Source organism: Apteryx rowi, unplaced genomic scaffold (assembly GCF_003343035.1).
Source record: "Apteryx rowi isolate R43461 unplaced genomic scaffold, aptRow1 scaffold_3, whole genome shotgun sequence".
NCBI lineage: Eukaryota > Metazoa > Chordata > Aves > Apterygiformes > Apterygidae > Apteryx > Apteryx rowi.
Window position 1 is genome coordinate 3,856,569 of NW_020449418.1, and position 17,172 is coordinate 3,873,740.

Below are 17,172 nucleotides of genomic sequence, written 5' to 3' on the forward strand. Positions count from 1 at the left end.
CCCGCGGGGCAGCGCGGTTGCCGCGAGCTGCGCCCCGCGTGGGGAGAGTCACGGCCGGGACGGGAAGAGGCGGGAGCCAARCGGGAGCGGGCTGCCCGAAACGCCGCGGGAGCAAACTTGAGGCGGGGTGAAAGAAGGGGTAGCGCTTCGCGTTCCCTCTTGCTTTTTCAAAGCACAGGTTAAAACGCACGAGTCGCCCAACACCTGCGCTCGTTTTGAGGACGGAAAGCAGAAGAGGAGGAAGACGGCTGTTTTCGGGTCCCCCGTGCTGTTCATTTGGTTTCGTTCAAACCTTTGGGGAGAACTTTCCCATACGGCCCACAGATTTTGCAGCGAGTCAGCCAGGAAGCTTTTGGGGGCAAAATGAGTGTATTTGCCCCTCGGCATCCTTCGCTAACAGGAATCAGTAAGCGTAGGTCCTGCGGCCGTGGCTCTGGCCACCCCAGCGCCGCTGGCCCGCCGCCCCCGTTGGGCTCCGCGACGGTCCGAGCCTCTTCTCGTTTCTCCAGGTCTCCTGCCTCCTTCCCCTCCGGCCTTTTAACCAGCTTCATCTCAAATAGCCGCCTCGCGCGGGCTCAGCACCCAGGTCCGCGCTTACCGCTACGGATAAAACAGCCACGTGCAAGAAAACGGGCAATAGCCAGTACCGATGCAGAGAGGAAAGCAGCTGTGGAGGTGATCAGTGCTCCGCTGGCCAGCGGCCGACGTTGCTCCAGGCGCGCGGGCAGCGCCGCTGAGACCTGGCGAGGCGCAGACCGGGTCAGCAAACGTCTACGTGCCGCGGCCCGCGTGCTTGAGCTGAGCGCACATGTCAAAGCTGTGCTGCAGGAGGCCCAAGCAAGCAAAACTTGTTACCTGCAACTCCCAGCTGAGGTATATACATTTTGCATATACATATGTATATGTATGTAGCAGGGAGAATGTTTTATGGATGCTTTTGCTTTGTTTTCTTGTTTTCTTTAAACTACATTTGCACAAACGTTTTTTTCCCTGGCAGAGGCAGCTGAGGAATGTAACAGTCTTGGGAAAGATAAAATGAAAATGGAAATTGCCAACGCGCTTTTGCTGAGAACTTTGGGAGCTGCAAATTCATACATACACATACATATATATATGCACACATACACATACGTGCGTGTCTGTATAAACGCACACCCCGTTTTTACTCTCCGTGTTAAATGCTTTCTCTGACAGTCACGGGAATGAATTTGCGCAGGACACAGAACCAACAGGACTGGCAASGTAACTCCTAGAGACAGAAAACAGATACTACGCCAACAGGAGAGTAATGGGATAAAAGGAGCTGTCAAGAAGCTGCTGTTATCTCTGCCTGCCATGACGACACCCGGGCCTGCCGTATTCCAGCGCTTCGGTCYGCGCAGCCGGCTAGCGAGCAGGATGGGCGCTGGGGATGGACGGCGGGAGCGAAGGTCTGTAACCCGCTCGCTGCCTCTCTGAGGGTTTCGGGTAACAGCGAGAGGTAGGAGGTGCTGCAAATCCCCTAGGACCAGGGAAGTTACAGTGCCTAAGCCTGAAATCAATCTGTAATCGCAGCTATCGAATTAGAGGCAGCCGTCAAAAATACACACACGCGCACGGCCGAATTCGCACAACAAAAGATACTTTTACGCCAGCCTGGAGCAGCGTCTGGTTCCAAGCAAATCGCTAAAAACTAACTCCCCCCTGTACGCAAACGGTGGCGAAGGCAGCCTGCTCGCCTCCTGGGGGGCGATTCGCGAACCCGGGAAGGGGCAACTGCTCCAGCCGCAGGAGAACGACGGGATTTCGATGACCTGCCAGCCAGGAGATCGATATTGAAGCAGATACGATTGCACATTAGATGTAAATAAACACTGTTGAATATGTGCAGGTAAACTCTAAAAACGTGCACGGCGTATTCCTAAAACTGGTTGAATGTTGACGCTTACCGACTTTAAAATAAAACTAAAGCCAAGCAGGGTTAATGATTTAAACCTTTGTAGATATAATTAGTATGTATTTTGTATGTGTGTGTATATATGTGTGTGTGTGCATATATATCTATAATTATGATTTTGTGTGTGTGCGTATAAAAAAATGTACAGATACACATAACATATATAATACATACGTATTTGTTGGTGTCTGAGAGCGGTCTAGCCGGACGGAGGAGAGGGGTGCCRCCCTCCGAGACGCTTTGCTGCCGCCCACTAGAGACGCGAGGACGTCAAAGGGGCCGCGAAGGCAGAAGAYGAGGGCGAAGCCGGGAACGCCGGCGGACTCGCGGCGCGGGAGCCGCGCCAGAAGCGTCCGGCCCTTAATTCCAGCGCCTGATTTTAGGCAACACGTGAGCTTTCCGCACCCGCGCAAGGAGACTGATTGGTGGCGGGGGAGCAGCTGAGCTGCCAAAGGTCGAAACCGGCAAAAGCCACCAGTGCCGGCTGCTGCCCGAAAGCGGAGGGCTCCCGCTCAGCGCGGCCTCCCCTCTGCGTTTAGTTACGGCTTTTTAACCTCTCGCCGTCCCGGTAGCTGGAGCACGAGCTCTGTTTTTGCAAAAAACATAGCAAAATACGGCAGCGTCCAAAGGCGCCTGGAAACATCAAGCYACCGCTGCAAACCCATAGCGAAAGGTGCCTTAAAATTACAATACGCTAAGCACTGTCGCTGCAAGGGCTTTGGGCCGGGGCTGTTTGGTCGTGCCGGCCGTGAGCTCCAGCCCTTGACTGCAACCAGCATTTGAATCACAAAACCCCCCCTGAGAAACTGGCAGCACCTTAATGATGGAAAAACRAAGTGGAGTTGGCCTGGAGAGACACTCGCGCCTCAACTGCCCGAGCCGTCGGGCCCCAAAGCCGCGGCAGCGCAAAGCTTTTGTGGGGCCGCCAGTGGCTAATGCAGCCCCTAATTGATATTTTCTTTCCACGCCGTTGGTACGCAGCCCCGCTCGCACCCTTAGAAAGGAAAAGGCATTTTTCACTTAACTTTTTCAGCGGGCGAAGGGAGGAGGGGGATGCAGACGCAGGGCCACGGCTTGGCCCACCTTCGCGCCGCGCCGATGCCAGCCGGGTCCTAGCTAGAGCTTYGGCAGAAAAGAGCAGAGCAGGAAACGTCCAAGCGGCTGGTCATTAATCTGTATTGAAGACACTTTAAAATAAAATAATTGGACTAATTCTATCGAAAGCAACCAATCCGTTATTTTTATGTTTCCCGTTGTCTTGTAGCAACCTCAGTCTCAGAGCAACGCTGAACAGGGACAGCGACTCCAGCAGAGCTTGGCTCTGGGAAGTCTCCTGGTCTCTGGCGAGGTGAGTCATCTTTGAACTTTGCTTTCACTTTATGAGCAAATAACTTTTAGGGAAACTGCTGGTTTTGACAGTTGATGAGACCTTATCAGGCAGGTAGGGGGAACAAATCTGTATTCGGAAGAGCAAGGAAGAAGAGCCGCATTTCGTGGCCGCGTTATCTGGCGGGGACAGAGCGCTCGCTATTAAGGCTGGCAGTTGAGCACCAGGGCGAGCAGCACCTTTATCTCCATGGTGTCTGCGCCTGCTGATTTCAGCAATCGCACGCTCACCGCCGAGTCGTACATCTTCGCAGGCTGTTACTGTGACCCCCATTTACTTAACATGTTGCATTATCAGACCCTGTATTAAATGCAACCTGGGATTCTGCCAAGATAACGTGATGTATTTTTCCTATTCAGGCCATAGCACTAGATTTGTGGCATGGCACTGCTTGATTTAAAGGAGAAGCTGCGGACCTGCAGGATATGGATGCATTAATATCACACCTAAACATAAAATCCTAGAGGGGAAAAAAGATTGCATCTGTCTCACATGAGGTTGAGCCTTTAGTTTTCTCTCCCTGGGTTTGATCCAGTGCAAATGCTGACCAAGGATAGGAAGAAGAAACTAGAAAAGTCAGGCAAGACAGACCGAAAAGGAAATTCTGCTAAACACATGTTCAAAATCATTTTTCCTTTATGTGACTTCATTTACAGGCAGATCCCAAGTAAGAAACACTCTGACATCTTTTTAAAAAAAAAAAAAAAGGAAAAGTCAGACATGTCTTTTTTCTCTCTTGGAGAGAGCTCAGGGCATCCACTTCTCTTTGCTCTCAAATATCTTCCCACACAACAGTTAATGGCACAAACATTAACAACTAAGGCCTTTTCCCTTCTCAAGTTCAATTAACTTGTAAGCAACTGTAATGGATCAGAATGAAGGCCCAACTAGCTCAATAGCCTGTTTCCACAAAAACAAGCTGACAACACTTGGAGAGAAGCGCAAGAACAGGGTGAGCTTACAGTGATACTGCCTGAGAACTTGCCTTCAACCTCCAACAATTTGCATTCAGAGACAGAGACTGAGACCCAGAAGCACAAAAAGTACAAAGACTTTGGCAGAATTTAGTTGCTAAAGAGCAAGGATAGGTGAATGGGTTGAGCCAGAGGCAAAGCATGCTATTCCACTTAAAAAAGCTGCAAACAACTCTCCAAACTGTTGCGGTTCCTCTCCAAAAGCAAGCAGGTTTCCCTCATACTTTTAAATATCTTTCTTCGCTGTCGGCCTTGTTTCTAGGAACAGAGCTGCCATGATGCAGTTTGCCCCACTAGTTGCCTGATGTTTCCTTCTCCGTTCACATATCCAGAGCTAAACCGGAGGGTGAGACCAGCAAAGCTCTGCCCTTGTCTATAAGGCACCTGAAGCTGCTGGTTCTCAGCCACGTTACCCCCTCGAGTGAAGAACTGGGGTAGTTTATATCTTATTAACCTCAATTCGGTAGGCATTCACAACCCTGCTGTCACGGGGTCGGCACGCTCTGCATCCAGCGCTGAAGAGAGCCAGCCAGCCCTAAGAGCAGCACCAGTCAAACTTACCCTGTGGGTGAGGTTGTCGGAGAGAAAGCTTTGAACACAGGATAGTCTTCTGTTCAGCGGAGTAAGCTCATGAGTGCAAAAATACATTCTTAACTAGTTGTAAAAGTGAGAAACCATCGAATAAAGTGGAAGAGTCTCGCTTCCCAGACAAACCACATTCCACTTCTGGATTTTGAAATGAATTGATATAGCAGATGAGTCCAGAAGCCAGATGTCTGCTTTCATCTCTGCGCGGAAACTGGAATAGTGCCCACAAAATCTACACCAAAACACTTTATTTGAAAGCTCTTTGTTAATGGCTTTCCAAATACAAGGACGGATGCAGCAAATATGAAAAACTGATGCCATCTAATGGCCATTTGAATTTTCAGCTTTCAAAGGCTGGGTTTTACTTTGGACTATACATACTTTGGAATTTTTACTTTGGAATATACATTGCTTCTTACAGATACAGAAAGAAGAAAGGAGCAATTAACTGTAAGGGGACTTTGAAAGTCATCCAAGGAAATGCACCTTCTCTCCCTCTCCTCCACATAATTGCCCTGGAGAGCTTATACCACTATTGTAGTAGTAGTGTGTTTTTACAGGATTAAATATAAAGATATTTAATGGGTAACACTAGAGCTACATTAGACTACATATTATTACATTATCACATTTGCCTTAGTTCTCATCATATCGCTTTGGTCTGTTTGTTTACAAGTTGATCAGAGTTGACTAAACCCTTCCATGCTGTGTGCTCTTCCAAGGCAAAACTGCTTCGATGTGTTGGCCCGCACTGTCTGCATATATATAATTTAAAGCTAATGTAATTGTACAATTCCAAAGAACAAGGCTATAGAAAAATATACAACTTGATCCATATTACATTCTGGCMATCTTTTCTTTTAGAGACTTAAATTGCTGCTGGCTTTGCAAGAGTTATCACAAATTTTAGCAAAGGAGCGAGTAACCTTTATATTAGGGATGTGCTTTTTACTATTTCTATGAAAGTCTGTGCAAATTTGGCCGATCTGTAAGTCTCTAAAAATAGRAGTTTATACATGCTCTGCGACAGCCAAAATATCAGAAAAGTGCATCTCCCCTGAACGTGCTCGAGGCTTTCCCCGCGAGGCTGCCAGCGCTGCCTGCACCGTGCACACAGCGCCCACAGACGGGCTGACTGCGGTCCAACCGCCTTCTTCGTGCGCGTTACCRTACAGCTTTTAATTAGTGCTTTTAATGCGTGCTCCACCTCGTTTCACATGCCGGCTCACCGACAGACACCGAAAGAGCAATCATTCAATATTTTGTTTTCTCCCTGTTTGGTATGAGGTCATTTGTCTTATTCGCTCTGCATTGCTCAAACCTGGCCAGGACACGAGACTTCTTCGTCACGTAACAGGCTTCCCCATTACAGCACCCGACAAACGCCAATCCAGGGAACAGCCATCGGAGCGGGAGGAGGCATTTTCCCTCCAGCTTGCAGAAAGCGTAATGGAAGCACATGGACGCTAAGGTTAGACGTCTCCCTCAGACCTGTGTGCCCAGTTTGAGCCGCAGTGGGTCTTTCCCCCATTCCCGGGGACTTCGCGTTGTGCAACACTTTAGAGGTTTCCACAGAGCTCTCCGCAGTTGCAGCAGTGAAAACTCAGCACTTTTGCAAATGAGCATCCAGAAAACAGAAGCTCTGGGCACCAGAGAAAACAGCAATTTAAGTGATTTACTCAACACGATACAATAACTTAACTGGCAAGGCAGGGAAGTATTTTTCAAAACGGCCTATAACAGCCTTAACCATGACATCATCCTATCTCCTTACAGCATCTAAAGCCTCAGTAACAACACTTTCAAATTTCTGCAGCAAATGAGGCAAAACCTGTTTTGCTATGTAACCCTCATCTTCAGAGTACTGTGCGAGCCTGTAAAAGTTGTTAGTGGGTGATCACCTGATCACAACTCCAATTTTAGTCGTTTTGTCGTACATAGACAAGAGCGGGGTGTAAAGGTGCACAACCTCAATTCCTTAAAAAAGTTCTTACACAATAGCTCGTGTATAATTCCTCATAGGATACACTGTTCCTTCTCTGACTTTCTTGGGCTAAGCGTCCCGATAGCAATAATTGCTACCTATCGTGTAATAATTACTGCTCTTGACCTATTGTGTCAGTGATCTGTTTTCAAGCTCGGTTTTTCCAAGGCCTCCTGCTTCCTAAGGCCATTTGTTGAGCCTCAACATACCTTATGCCTGGGATTAACATCTACTTTATTTCCATGCTTTGGCTCGTAGACTCTCGGACCCTTCTTGTAACGCTGTGGAGGAGCAAGGTCCAAGGGAACGTGAAGGGGCTGTTGTGGTTCATGGACTCTTGGGAAAAAAGGGAGTTCACGTCAGAACAAAACTACGGATGCATTCAGCCTTACAGGGAAAGCTCCCCAGTGTTGATATGGTGTCCGCTTCATGTTACTACAGCACTGAGCAGATTGTAGATGCTCCTGGAGAAAGAAACAGTAAGAAAATAACTTGAAATTAAGTTAAGATTTAGTTATTCAAAATGCTGCACCAAAATTATCCTCTACGCTGGGACAGAGTTCATGAAACTGTCACTGGACTCAGAGGGCTAGATTTTGACCTTCTTGAAAATGAAACAAAAGGCTGATTTGTGGAAGGACAAAGAAAACAAACATTTTGGCAAGATCCTTAAAGACATTTTACAGAGTTGATGCAGCTATAAAAACATAACATTTGAAATTCTGCAGCCTCAGAGGTTCTGAGGTATACCATCTGCTGGCCGGCCATGACATGTATGTCTTCAAATAACTTTGAAAGAAAAGCTTTACTACAAAGAACTCATTAATATAAAAAAAAAAAAAAAAGAAAAAAAAAAGAGGCAATTCACACAAGTTGTTTCCACACTATCTACTTGCACGGCCCTTAAACCTCCCCAGTCCTACGGCTGAAGCAAGCACTCTTAAACCCACGTAGCAGAGAAAGACAGACAGAACGAGAGGGTGGAGAACCTTGCCCAGGCGAGGAGCGCCGGCAGCACAAACCCAGCCAGGGCCCAAAATTCCTGCCTGACAATTCCCCATTTTTTGTCACATGATTCTCAGAAAACAATAGTTTTTAGCATATAAATTCAAGAAAGAGTCTGTCTTCAGCGTAAATTCTTTACAAGTAGTGTGCAGAATCAATGCATCTCTTTACAGGGAAGGAGATGCGAGAGTACTGTGTAAACAAAAGGCTGCTACACAAAGTCCGTCTATTTAAAATACTGTTTATTTGTGATTTAACATTAATTAGCATTACATCTATGAGCAATTTCAGATAACATTTATATATTTTCCACAGGACACAGAGTTGGCTGGCTCATTCTTTATGCCAAAGCAAGTAAATAGAGGCATTAGCAAAAGGTGCAAATAGTTCACGGTTGCATTTTAAAAAATATTTATGCACATTGCATTCATTTAGATATATTTTTAAAAAAGTTATGAAAAGCGTAGTTCACAGGTTACTGTTTCTACATATGTTGTAATACAACACAAATAATGTAGAACATAAAAAACAAAGTAAGCAACTGAAAGTTTCCACTATGATTAAAAACACCGATTCCAGTATTTAGTGATAGCTAGAAAATTGTTTCCAGGATCCATTCCAACGTTGCATTATCACACTTACACGGTCAAAGCTAACCAGCCCCCAAACATGCTATAATCAACATTTTTGCATGCCAAACCACTCTCCAGCCATATTTAACAATTTATATATTGTATAATATTTCAACCGGCAATTCGGGAATCACATGGATCTTTTAAATGTATTTCCTACTGTGATGACTGATTTACAGACAAATTTGACACAGCGAAGAAAAACCCTATGTTAATTTCTATGCTTGTTTGTATTTACAATACAGTAAAAGTAGTAAAATGACAATATCAGTAAAAATGAGTAAAGTGGCAGTACCACCCTTACCCATGGCACTAGGCTCCAATTTGCTCTGGGTTCATCCAAAGGACAACACAGATTCATGAGATCCTTTTAAAATTAAAACGAAAGTGAAGGGAAAAAAAAAAAGTGTTGCACTCCGTATGAATCCATACAAATTATTTAAAACTTCTAATATGGAAATGTAACTTTGCTGATTTAATAAAAATACCCCACATTCCATATCATATATTTAATAAAAAATAATCACCAAACTTCTACTTTCTTTGTCTCCTCCTATTTGCTTACTATTTCACTTTCCCTTTATCAGTTTTGTTTCCTTCATTTGGTTATGTTAAGAGATTATTTTTCTTCATTCATTAGCAATACCGCAAGGAAAAAAAAAAAACAGTAAGTTTTAAACATGAATCCAGTTTAATTTTATACGCTTTTATCTTTTGATTTCTAAGTCCCTGGATTCCTGAATTATATTTAAGTATATTCTAAACCAAGCATTCTTAAATACACTCTACTATTAAATGCTTGGTTCACATGCTTATAATACTTTTATACTGAATGGTATACAAACATTTGAACATATAAAATCTTTTTTTTTGTTTTGCCAGTTAAACTAAATTATCAATGTTAAGTGTATAAAATCCCCTTTCTTGAAAAATAAGGGTATTTCTCCCCCCAACTGATAGAATAAAAAAGAAGTCTTCAAAAATTATATTTCACTAAAATGAAATATTTGGCAAAAAAGTTATTGATGAATGGAATTCTTAGACATTTTGTATAATTCCAATAAACTTTCTCTTACACAGTTTTCCCCCTAATATTATGTGCCAGTGTATAATATTTCTATATGATCTAATCTTAAAAAGATTTAAAGGTGTGCTGTTAATATGCACCCACTCAAACAGGGGTACAGAAACAAAATATATGGTCAAAATCACAATACAAAAATGTATGATCTGGTTACCAAATGAGACAGCAGTTTAAAAAAAAAAAGTCACATGATCACGCAACAGTAACTTTGTTAAAGACTTTAACTGTACTGAAAATTTTAAGGTCTGCAAAATGCTCCAAGCAGAATTGCTGCCGTGTACTGCGATGGTATTTGATCTCGCTATGACGGTGTTCAAGCACCTGCCAGTGTCGTTCTACATGAAACTATTGAATGTTTCAGACCTTCATAGCAATTCTGGACACACTTAAGTGAGAGATGAATTAATTTTCAATTAACAGGAAAATGTTTTATTATTCTTTTTTTAAAGCAAAACCTCTTCCAGTTCCGTTTTGTTTAGGTTAAAAGTCCAGTTACTGCACCCCCCCCAACACTACTCTGTTAATGGTCAACTTAAATGTTTAAAATGTGCAATGTCTCCTCACAACAGAACTGCACTTAGGCTTCTACCTTCTCCTTCTTTTTATTCTTTTTCAGAAAAGATGGAGTACGGAACTTCTTCTTCTTCTTCGACGGGGATTTGGAAGGCGACCCTTCAGGGGACAGGGCCTCTTCGATCTTTTCTGAGGTTTTAATCGTAATCTCTACGCTCTCCACAGTACTAGTGGTTAACTGACTGACCCTCTTGGCGAGATCTTCTTCCACGTCGTGTGCGTCGTCTTTGCCATTTACCACCACGACAGGTAGCTCCGCGGATATTAGGTTAGCGTTCTGGGTATACAGATCTTCATGGTTTTCTAAGACAACAGAGATTTTTGCAATTATTCATATTTATGTTCATGCAAAAAGACTGTACTGAAACAAGCATAAGACGCGAGTCGGGACTGTCAGATCTGTTGCTTTCTTTATCTGCATTCTTACTCGTCGTAAACAGACAAATTCTGTGAAAATGTCATTAAACGAAAAGGGGCTGAAAAGCCGACCTTATCTTACCCAGGTACATATATAGCTGTACAGTCTCAAGCGCACCCAGGATTCTGTTTTACTGCATGAGACTACTTTATGAAAACACAGCCATTACATACAGAAACCTTAAAAACCAACCTTTAAAAGTGCCTTTTGTTGGCTGTTTCTGGAAAATTCTTAGTCAAGAAGTCTAATCAACACTTCATTTAAAGGCAATATATAATATCCATTTCCCCCATCTCATAAATATCTGAATTTCAGTATGCCACGAGTTATTTTCTATTTGTGAGAATTCCACATCAGGAAAAATTGGGTAAAAAGCAACTGGGTTTCTGCACAGACTCCCACCTCCATTCTGGTAAAACTCGGTTCTTTTTTGCTCAGTCGACTTCAAGTAAATGTAAAGAATGCAACAAGAGAGCAGATGACTCAGGTTAGAGCCACTGGCATTTTACAGAAATTACATGGAATACCTTCTAATTTTTCTGGGACATTTTGCGGGGACTGAGTTTGTGACTGAATTTGTGACACAGATGAGTCATCTGAGAATAATTCCTGTTCAGCATCTGCAGGACAAGATTTGAATTAGTAGCCATGCAAAAGTAAAAATAAGGCAAGAATGTCAGTGCTAGTGCTACAAGATTTACAGCTCTGCTAGAGTTGTACTGTTCATGCTGATAACCTCAAGAAGTTACAATACGTAGTTTAAACTCTGTAGATTATGAAATTACAGATTTCATCCATTAACAATCACTATATATTAGTTGTTTCACAGAAAGGGGGAGAGGTTGAATTCCAGGTAGCATGCCCCATGGTTTTACTTAGCCACAAGCCACAGTTTGCTGTTATAAGAAATTATTACGCTATGCCCTGAACGTGATATACAGAAAAGTTGTTTTATTACACAATATTAGTGAAGAAGAGTGCATAGTAAGTGCAATTGTTAAAAAAACCCAACCAAACAAACCAAAAAACGGAATTAGTAATTCCCTATGGAATAGTAGTATTGGAAGAGAGATATAAAGAGGTCATAGCAAAAGTAGATGAGTTGAGTATTGGGAGGATAATGGAAAAGTCACTGAAACGCCCTATCTTTGCTTCTTTAAGCTTTTGGAAATAAGAAAATACAAGGTGTATTAAAAATACTGAAATCTGAGGGTCAGAAAATGGAGAACCTATCGACAAGGTGGTACCAAATATAAAATATCAGAATGTTTCATGTTCTTAATGAGATGTTAACAGTTTTTTCTTGTGAATTCTGATATCTGAACATTTATCAAAAGAACCCAAGGTCGCAGGATTTTTCTCTCTTGCCACATATTTCCTAATTAAGTGACAAAAATTAGTTTTCATAGGATCGCTATTCATGTATCATTTACCTTACTTAACAAAACTTTCACAGTGTGGGTGGTTAAGCACTGGAACAGGTTACCAGACAGGTTGTGGAATCTGTATCCTTAAAGATATTCAAAGCTCAGGTGGACATGGTCCTGAGCAACTTGATCAACTCTGAAATTAACTTTGAGCAGGAGGTTGGGCTAGGTGACCTTCACGCTCTTCCAAGCTAAGTTATTCTATGATTCTAACATAAAAACTCATTATGTTAAAATGTGTTTTTGTCAACCCTATTTCTGTGCAAAGCTTTCACTGCCTTAATTTCAGATTTAACCAAAGTAAAAACAAAAAAACCCCCAAGCGTTTAACAAATAAAATTCTATATATCTCAAGGAATGAGTATTTCTAAAGCTAAGTAATTGCCAATAGTACATGCTAATAATTAACACATTTACATTTTTACAGTATTTTCAAACTAAAAATGAACTGCTGATTATTGAAATGTAAATCCCAACACTTAAATGCACCACTGACCTTCCAACCCTAGCTGCTTGCGCTCAATTGTTTTCTTGTACTCTTCCAGTTCCTTTTCTGTGAGATGGCTGAAGGGGTTGGGTGGTGCTGGTGGCGCATGCTCATCTTCTTCAAATTGCATTGGCTGGAAAAGAGAAAACCACAAAGTTTAGTAGTTAAAAAAAGAAAGAAACAAGATATACATGGTTAATGTCTCTTTTTGGCCCCAAATTTGGTGACGCACACACACACACACACAGTAAAACTGACTCAAATAACAGTGACCACTGAGGTGTAAATCACCACTGAATTACATTGGCACAATCATTATCTGAGTTTTTTCTACCAAGAGGGACAGCTTCAAAAGAGAGACCTGTCTCAATAGCTTATAGTTTTGGGACCAAGATATTCTTCAGAGAAGTGAAAGTCCTTAAACAACAGGAATTCAAACAAAAGGTTTCCTGCATTTTTTGGTAAATACCCTAAGTTCTAGGACTTTTTTGGTAGGAAAATAACTGTCCTCATGCCCTCACGTCCTCGGTTTAGGAGTCTAACTGGAACAGCTTTTTTGAGATGAAACTTACAATGACAAAATTATTTTCACGCTGATCGAAAAACCATTTGGAAAATGCTCTTTTTGTCTGAAATAAACAAGCCAACTCAGTATTACCTCCAAAGAGTGCTGGAAACTAAAATGAAGAAACAGACATACTAACCCACGGATGGTGGGCAACTCTTAGAATTACAGAATTCTGTTCATAATTAAGCATGGTTTGTTAGGGATATCTGTACTATTCAGAAATTAATATACTGGTGTGGACAGGTAAGAAACTTCCCCAGTGAATTCCACTGGCAGATAAAAGGATTATTTCCAGCTCCATGCATTATGAAGTTTGTCACTCTTCAGCTTAAACAGTTTTAGGCCAGAGTCCTATTTCATTAATATGAAAGCCAGGCTAACCCACTGTGCCATTTGAAACTAAGATTTTAAACCTCTGAGATAAAAGATGCATCTACACTAATAAAATGTATCTTACACCCAAAATTTGGTGTTAAATAACCAGTTCTAATAAAGCATTTAAAAAAGAAATGGCCCAAACTGAAGTTTGAAAGACAGCCAAAATAGCCTGCAGGTATGTAAATCATTGAATTATGTCCTACTCACTGAACTCGGTTTTTTATCCACAACAATCCCAGCAAGCAACTGAGACTGTGGTCCTGCTGTCTTCAAGTCGTATCGGTTTTGCTCCCGAATCTATATAGAGAAAATAAACTGTGTTAGAAGCAGATATTTCTCTTTAACAAACCCTATTCCCATCAGCTTTGTAAAGTCAGTAATAAACAGTAATTTATGGCTTGAAGACTGAATTACTGCACCTAAAAGTTAAGAGCATGATCTCTCCTTCCACCTCTGAACACACTGCATACGCTGATCTTGTAGCCCTTTAAGTACTCCTGGAAATTCATCCTAGTCCCACCTCCTGCACTTCATGTACACCACTATTTAGAAAGGACCTCCCTACACCTCTGAATCTGTCCTCTCCATCCCCAAAATAAATGATACATGTTAAGCTATTCAAGAGATCTCTGTGGTCAAAAAGGTTGGTACAGTTTTTCCTTCTGCGAACAATTCATTGATTTTTTCCCCCAAACCAAAAGCTCAAACTTCATGCTGTCAGTGCTTAATAGATTGGCAGATCAGAAATAAATACAAAAATAAATCAGATAAATTCTACAGCAGAAAAACAGTGACCAACCATCTCATGAGACAACGGCACTTAAGTCTAAAAATCAATGTCTGGGACTTGTAATATTAATCTCATCAACAGCTAGATGATTAGTTTTTCCGGCTCTAAGGAAGGGAGTTGCTCCTCCTGACTCCAGTTCGATCCCCATGGATATTGTTACAGCTCTTTCCAAGAAAGAAAAATCCTGCAACTAAATGGAAATGGTCCTTTATATCTGCTAATATAGTTATGCTTAGGGTGGAGTATTTGGTCAGTCTGACAGTTGGCGCCTTATGTGCTCTAAGGGAAAAGCAGTGAGATTTTTATGCCTACAGAGAACTCTAACAATAATCTCTCTCTTTTTTCCTTTTGCTCTTCTTCTTCTTTTTTTTTTTTTAAACTGCCATTAGAAAGTGGACTGGACAACAGAAACTCCAACTTAGTAAGTGCCAGGTAAATTTATATAGAACAGAGCCAGTCTAAGATCAAATCACGCTATAGATGATGCAGAGCAATTCAGTTCAGATCTACACCTAATTATCCACTAAATATAATGCTAAATAGTGGGGACTAACATTTCTAGCCTATCATTTCCAGAGTTAATGCTCATCATTCACCGTACTATTGTATTCAAAATTTATAAATTTGTATCTTTATATAGAGAGTTTACATGTGTTATATATTTGCATATATATATTTAGTGCCTAAAGCACATGTAACCTTAGAAACCTTTTTGTAAAATGACTTGAAAATGTTATTTTACTGCTGTGTTGAATCGTTGCTTGAACATATAATTATATTCGGAAATGTTATAGTTTTCTTCAATTCACTTATTTTACCTTATTTCTCTTTTCCAGCACTTCATTTGGGTTTGTATTTAAAGGAACAAATTGGTTTGGATCTTCAATTTTGATTGGCGTTCCTCCGCTAGTCTTGGAAGAGTCATCAGCTTTCATCCACTTAAAGAAAAAATATTATGCTAAAAATGGCCTGATAGGGTGAGGGACAATTATCAGAGCGTTATCTTATGGTTAGAGAACAGATATAAGGAAAAGATTTCCTGACTCTATTCTCAATTCTGCATGACACCCACAAAGAAACCTAAGTTACTGCAAGCTAGTATGCCTGCCCAAGGGGACTTAAGTTGCCTTGAAGAGACACTGTGAAGAGTGCTTTCAATAAGCATTGAAATAAAATACACTCTTGCAAAATGCAATGCAAACTGCATACTAATGAAATCGTATTTTGAAAGGATCACCCTTCCGGGCCACTGGTGTATAGATCTGCTGACTCCAGAGTCTGTCCTGTCTTATTACTTCCTTCATACAATCAACTTCCACCTCTGCTACTCACCAATTCTGGCTGAAAGTTTTTCCTTTGTAAGCAAGGTTTTAAATACATCTGTCACTGAGGATGTTTCGTGTGAGTTTAATTTTAGAAAATCGCTGACCTACCAGGAGGGGGAGCTCACGTATTTCGAGTGTATTATGCAACTGCACTAGCCCGATCGCAAATAGCACGCTTCTCTCAGCCCTACAGAGAGCCATTTCTCTCCGGGCTGCAAACGCACTGGCAGCATCTTGGTAAGGCAAAACAGAAGGCAAACCTTGGTCATCATCAGAAGCAATAACACGGACAGACTCTTCAGGGTTTTAGCAGGCTCACAAACACTGGGGAAGGGACAGTGAGAGCAGAATTAAAGCTTGTATTCTCCTCACGTAGAGATGAGAAGGTCCCACAGGTGGTTTAAAACCTTACTATATCTGGTGGATAATTAATAGCACAAAAAGATACGGTAGAAGAACTGTTTCCTACTGTAGGAATCAGAGGAGTTAGTAACAAAAGGGAAATCACTGTTAAATTTTATCACAAACTGTTACTTTTCCAAACAGTAACATCATCAAAACAGAAGAGGCCCTCAGTACTAATGCCATTAAATCTCCCAACAGCCTATTTTTATCTGCTTGATTAACTAATTTGCTAATCCTGTTACAGGTTTCTTCATATCAACTGAGCGCAATTTGCTTTCTCCCAAGCCGAGCGATAGTTAGGCAGTTGCCTTGTACTATCTACCTACCGTGATCTTAGTTCTGGGACTAGCTTCTCCGTTCCAAGACTCCTCAGGCACGTTCACTTTCAAGTAGGTATTTGGAGAGTTCAGCCATCTTGTCTTCTCCCTCTGTTGTCTTTGGGCCAGGAATTTGAGGGGGGAGAGCGGGACTGTATCATCTTCAAAGGAGAAGGCAGTCACAGTGGCTGGGATCTCAACATCGCTCTTATGTCTGGGTTTTTCTCTGACTAACGGTTGCCTATAGGCATAGCCAGTTCTGTATCCCTGCGGAGGCAAAAGAAGATCAGAAAAAAGTTATGCTGCCCTTCATCATTGCATTCATCCTATTCATTTATTGACCCATTTAAAATACCTGGTTCAATCGGACTGAACTCGCACCTCACCTTTCTCCCGTCTCTGTGAATGAGGAGCCAGGCAACAATCTGCCTGCTCGAGTTGCGACTCAGGTAGCGTTCAAGAAGACATTTTACTGTCTCGCACGATGACATATTCCAATTCATGACACCACCCCATTTCTCACTCTACTTGTATTAAAAGGCTGTTCCAGAATTCATAGTGTAAAATAGGCATTTCAAACAAGCAATAATTATCATCTTATTTTCTTTTTATCCATTTAAAATTGTGTACTGGAAAAATCTAATATTAGAATTAATAACAAAATATAGATGGAACTTTCAAAGTCTATTTACTATGGTAGTGACTAAAAAAAATATTTGTACTAGTAGGCTACTATAAAGAGAAAATAGTAATGCTTGCGAGATGGACAGGACAAAGTACAAGTTCAAAACATTATAAATTCTTTTTAAGTCAGATTACAGTTTTCAGATAAACTGACATAATAAAAGCAAAGCCAAACAGAAGAGATTAAATGTAAATATTACTTCCGCTTCA

At 41.7% G+C, this 17,172-nt stretch overlaps 1 protein-coding gene and 2 long non-coding RNA genes across 15 annotated transcripts in view; 2 read left to right on the plus strand and 1 right to left on the minus strand.

Moving 5' to 3' along the window:
- Nucleotides 1–6: 6 nt before the first annotated feature.
- On the plus strand, nt 7–9,773 carry LOC112968066. 9 transcript variants are annotated; one of them, XR_003254209.1, is made up of 6 exons: nt 7–873; nt 998–1,870; nt 2,130–2,909; nt 3,201–3,284; nt 6,173–6,356; nt 7,128–9,773. It is a non-coding gene; the product is annotated as an uncharacterized LOC112968066 (long non-coding RNA). The 9 variants fall into 9 exon arrangements; XR_003254212.1 differs by having other exon boundaries at nt 7–412; nt 510–873; nt 6,173–9,773; XR_003254211.1 differs by having other exon boundaries at nt 7–406; nt 510–873; nt 6,173–9,773.
- The window catches only part of ADD3 (adducin 3), a 45,574-nt gene continuing 36,501 nt past the window's right edge, over nt 8,100–17,172 (minus strand). For all 5 annotated transcript variants that reach the window (XM_026069892.1, XM_026069895.1, XM_026069894.1 and 2 more), the window contains 6 exons: nt 16,288–16,545; nt 15,050–15,169; nt 13,649–13,738; nt 12,505–12,628; nt 11,109–11,201; nt 8,100–10,466 (listed from right to left, as the gene is read on the minus strand). In XM_026069892.1, coding sequence (XP_025925677.1) covers nt 10,168–10,466; nt 11,109–11,201; nt 12,505–12,628; nt 13,649–13,738; nt 15,050–15,169; nt 16,288–16,545 — 984 coding nt within the window. In that variant the 3' untranslated portion in view covers nt 8,100–10,167. The remainder of the gene's footprint in view (nt 10,467–11,108; nt 11,202–12,504; nt 12,629–13,648; nt 13,739–15,049; nt 15,170–16,287; nt 16,546–17,172) is intronic.
- LOC112968067 lies at nt 13,751–15,624 on the plus strand. The gene is made up of 2 exons (XR_003254213.1): nt 13,751–14,652; nt 15,463–15,624. It is a non-coding gene; the product is annotated as an uncharacterized LOC112968067 (long non-coding RNA).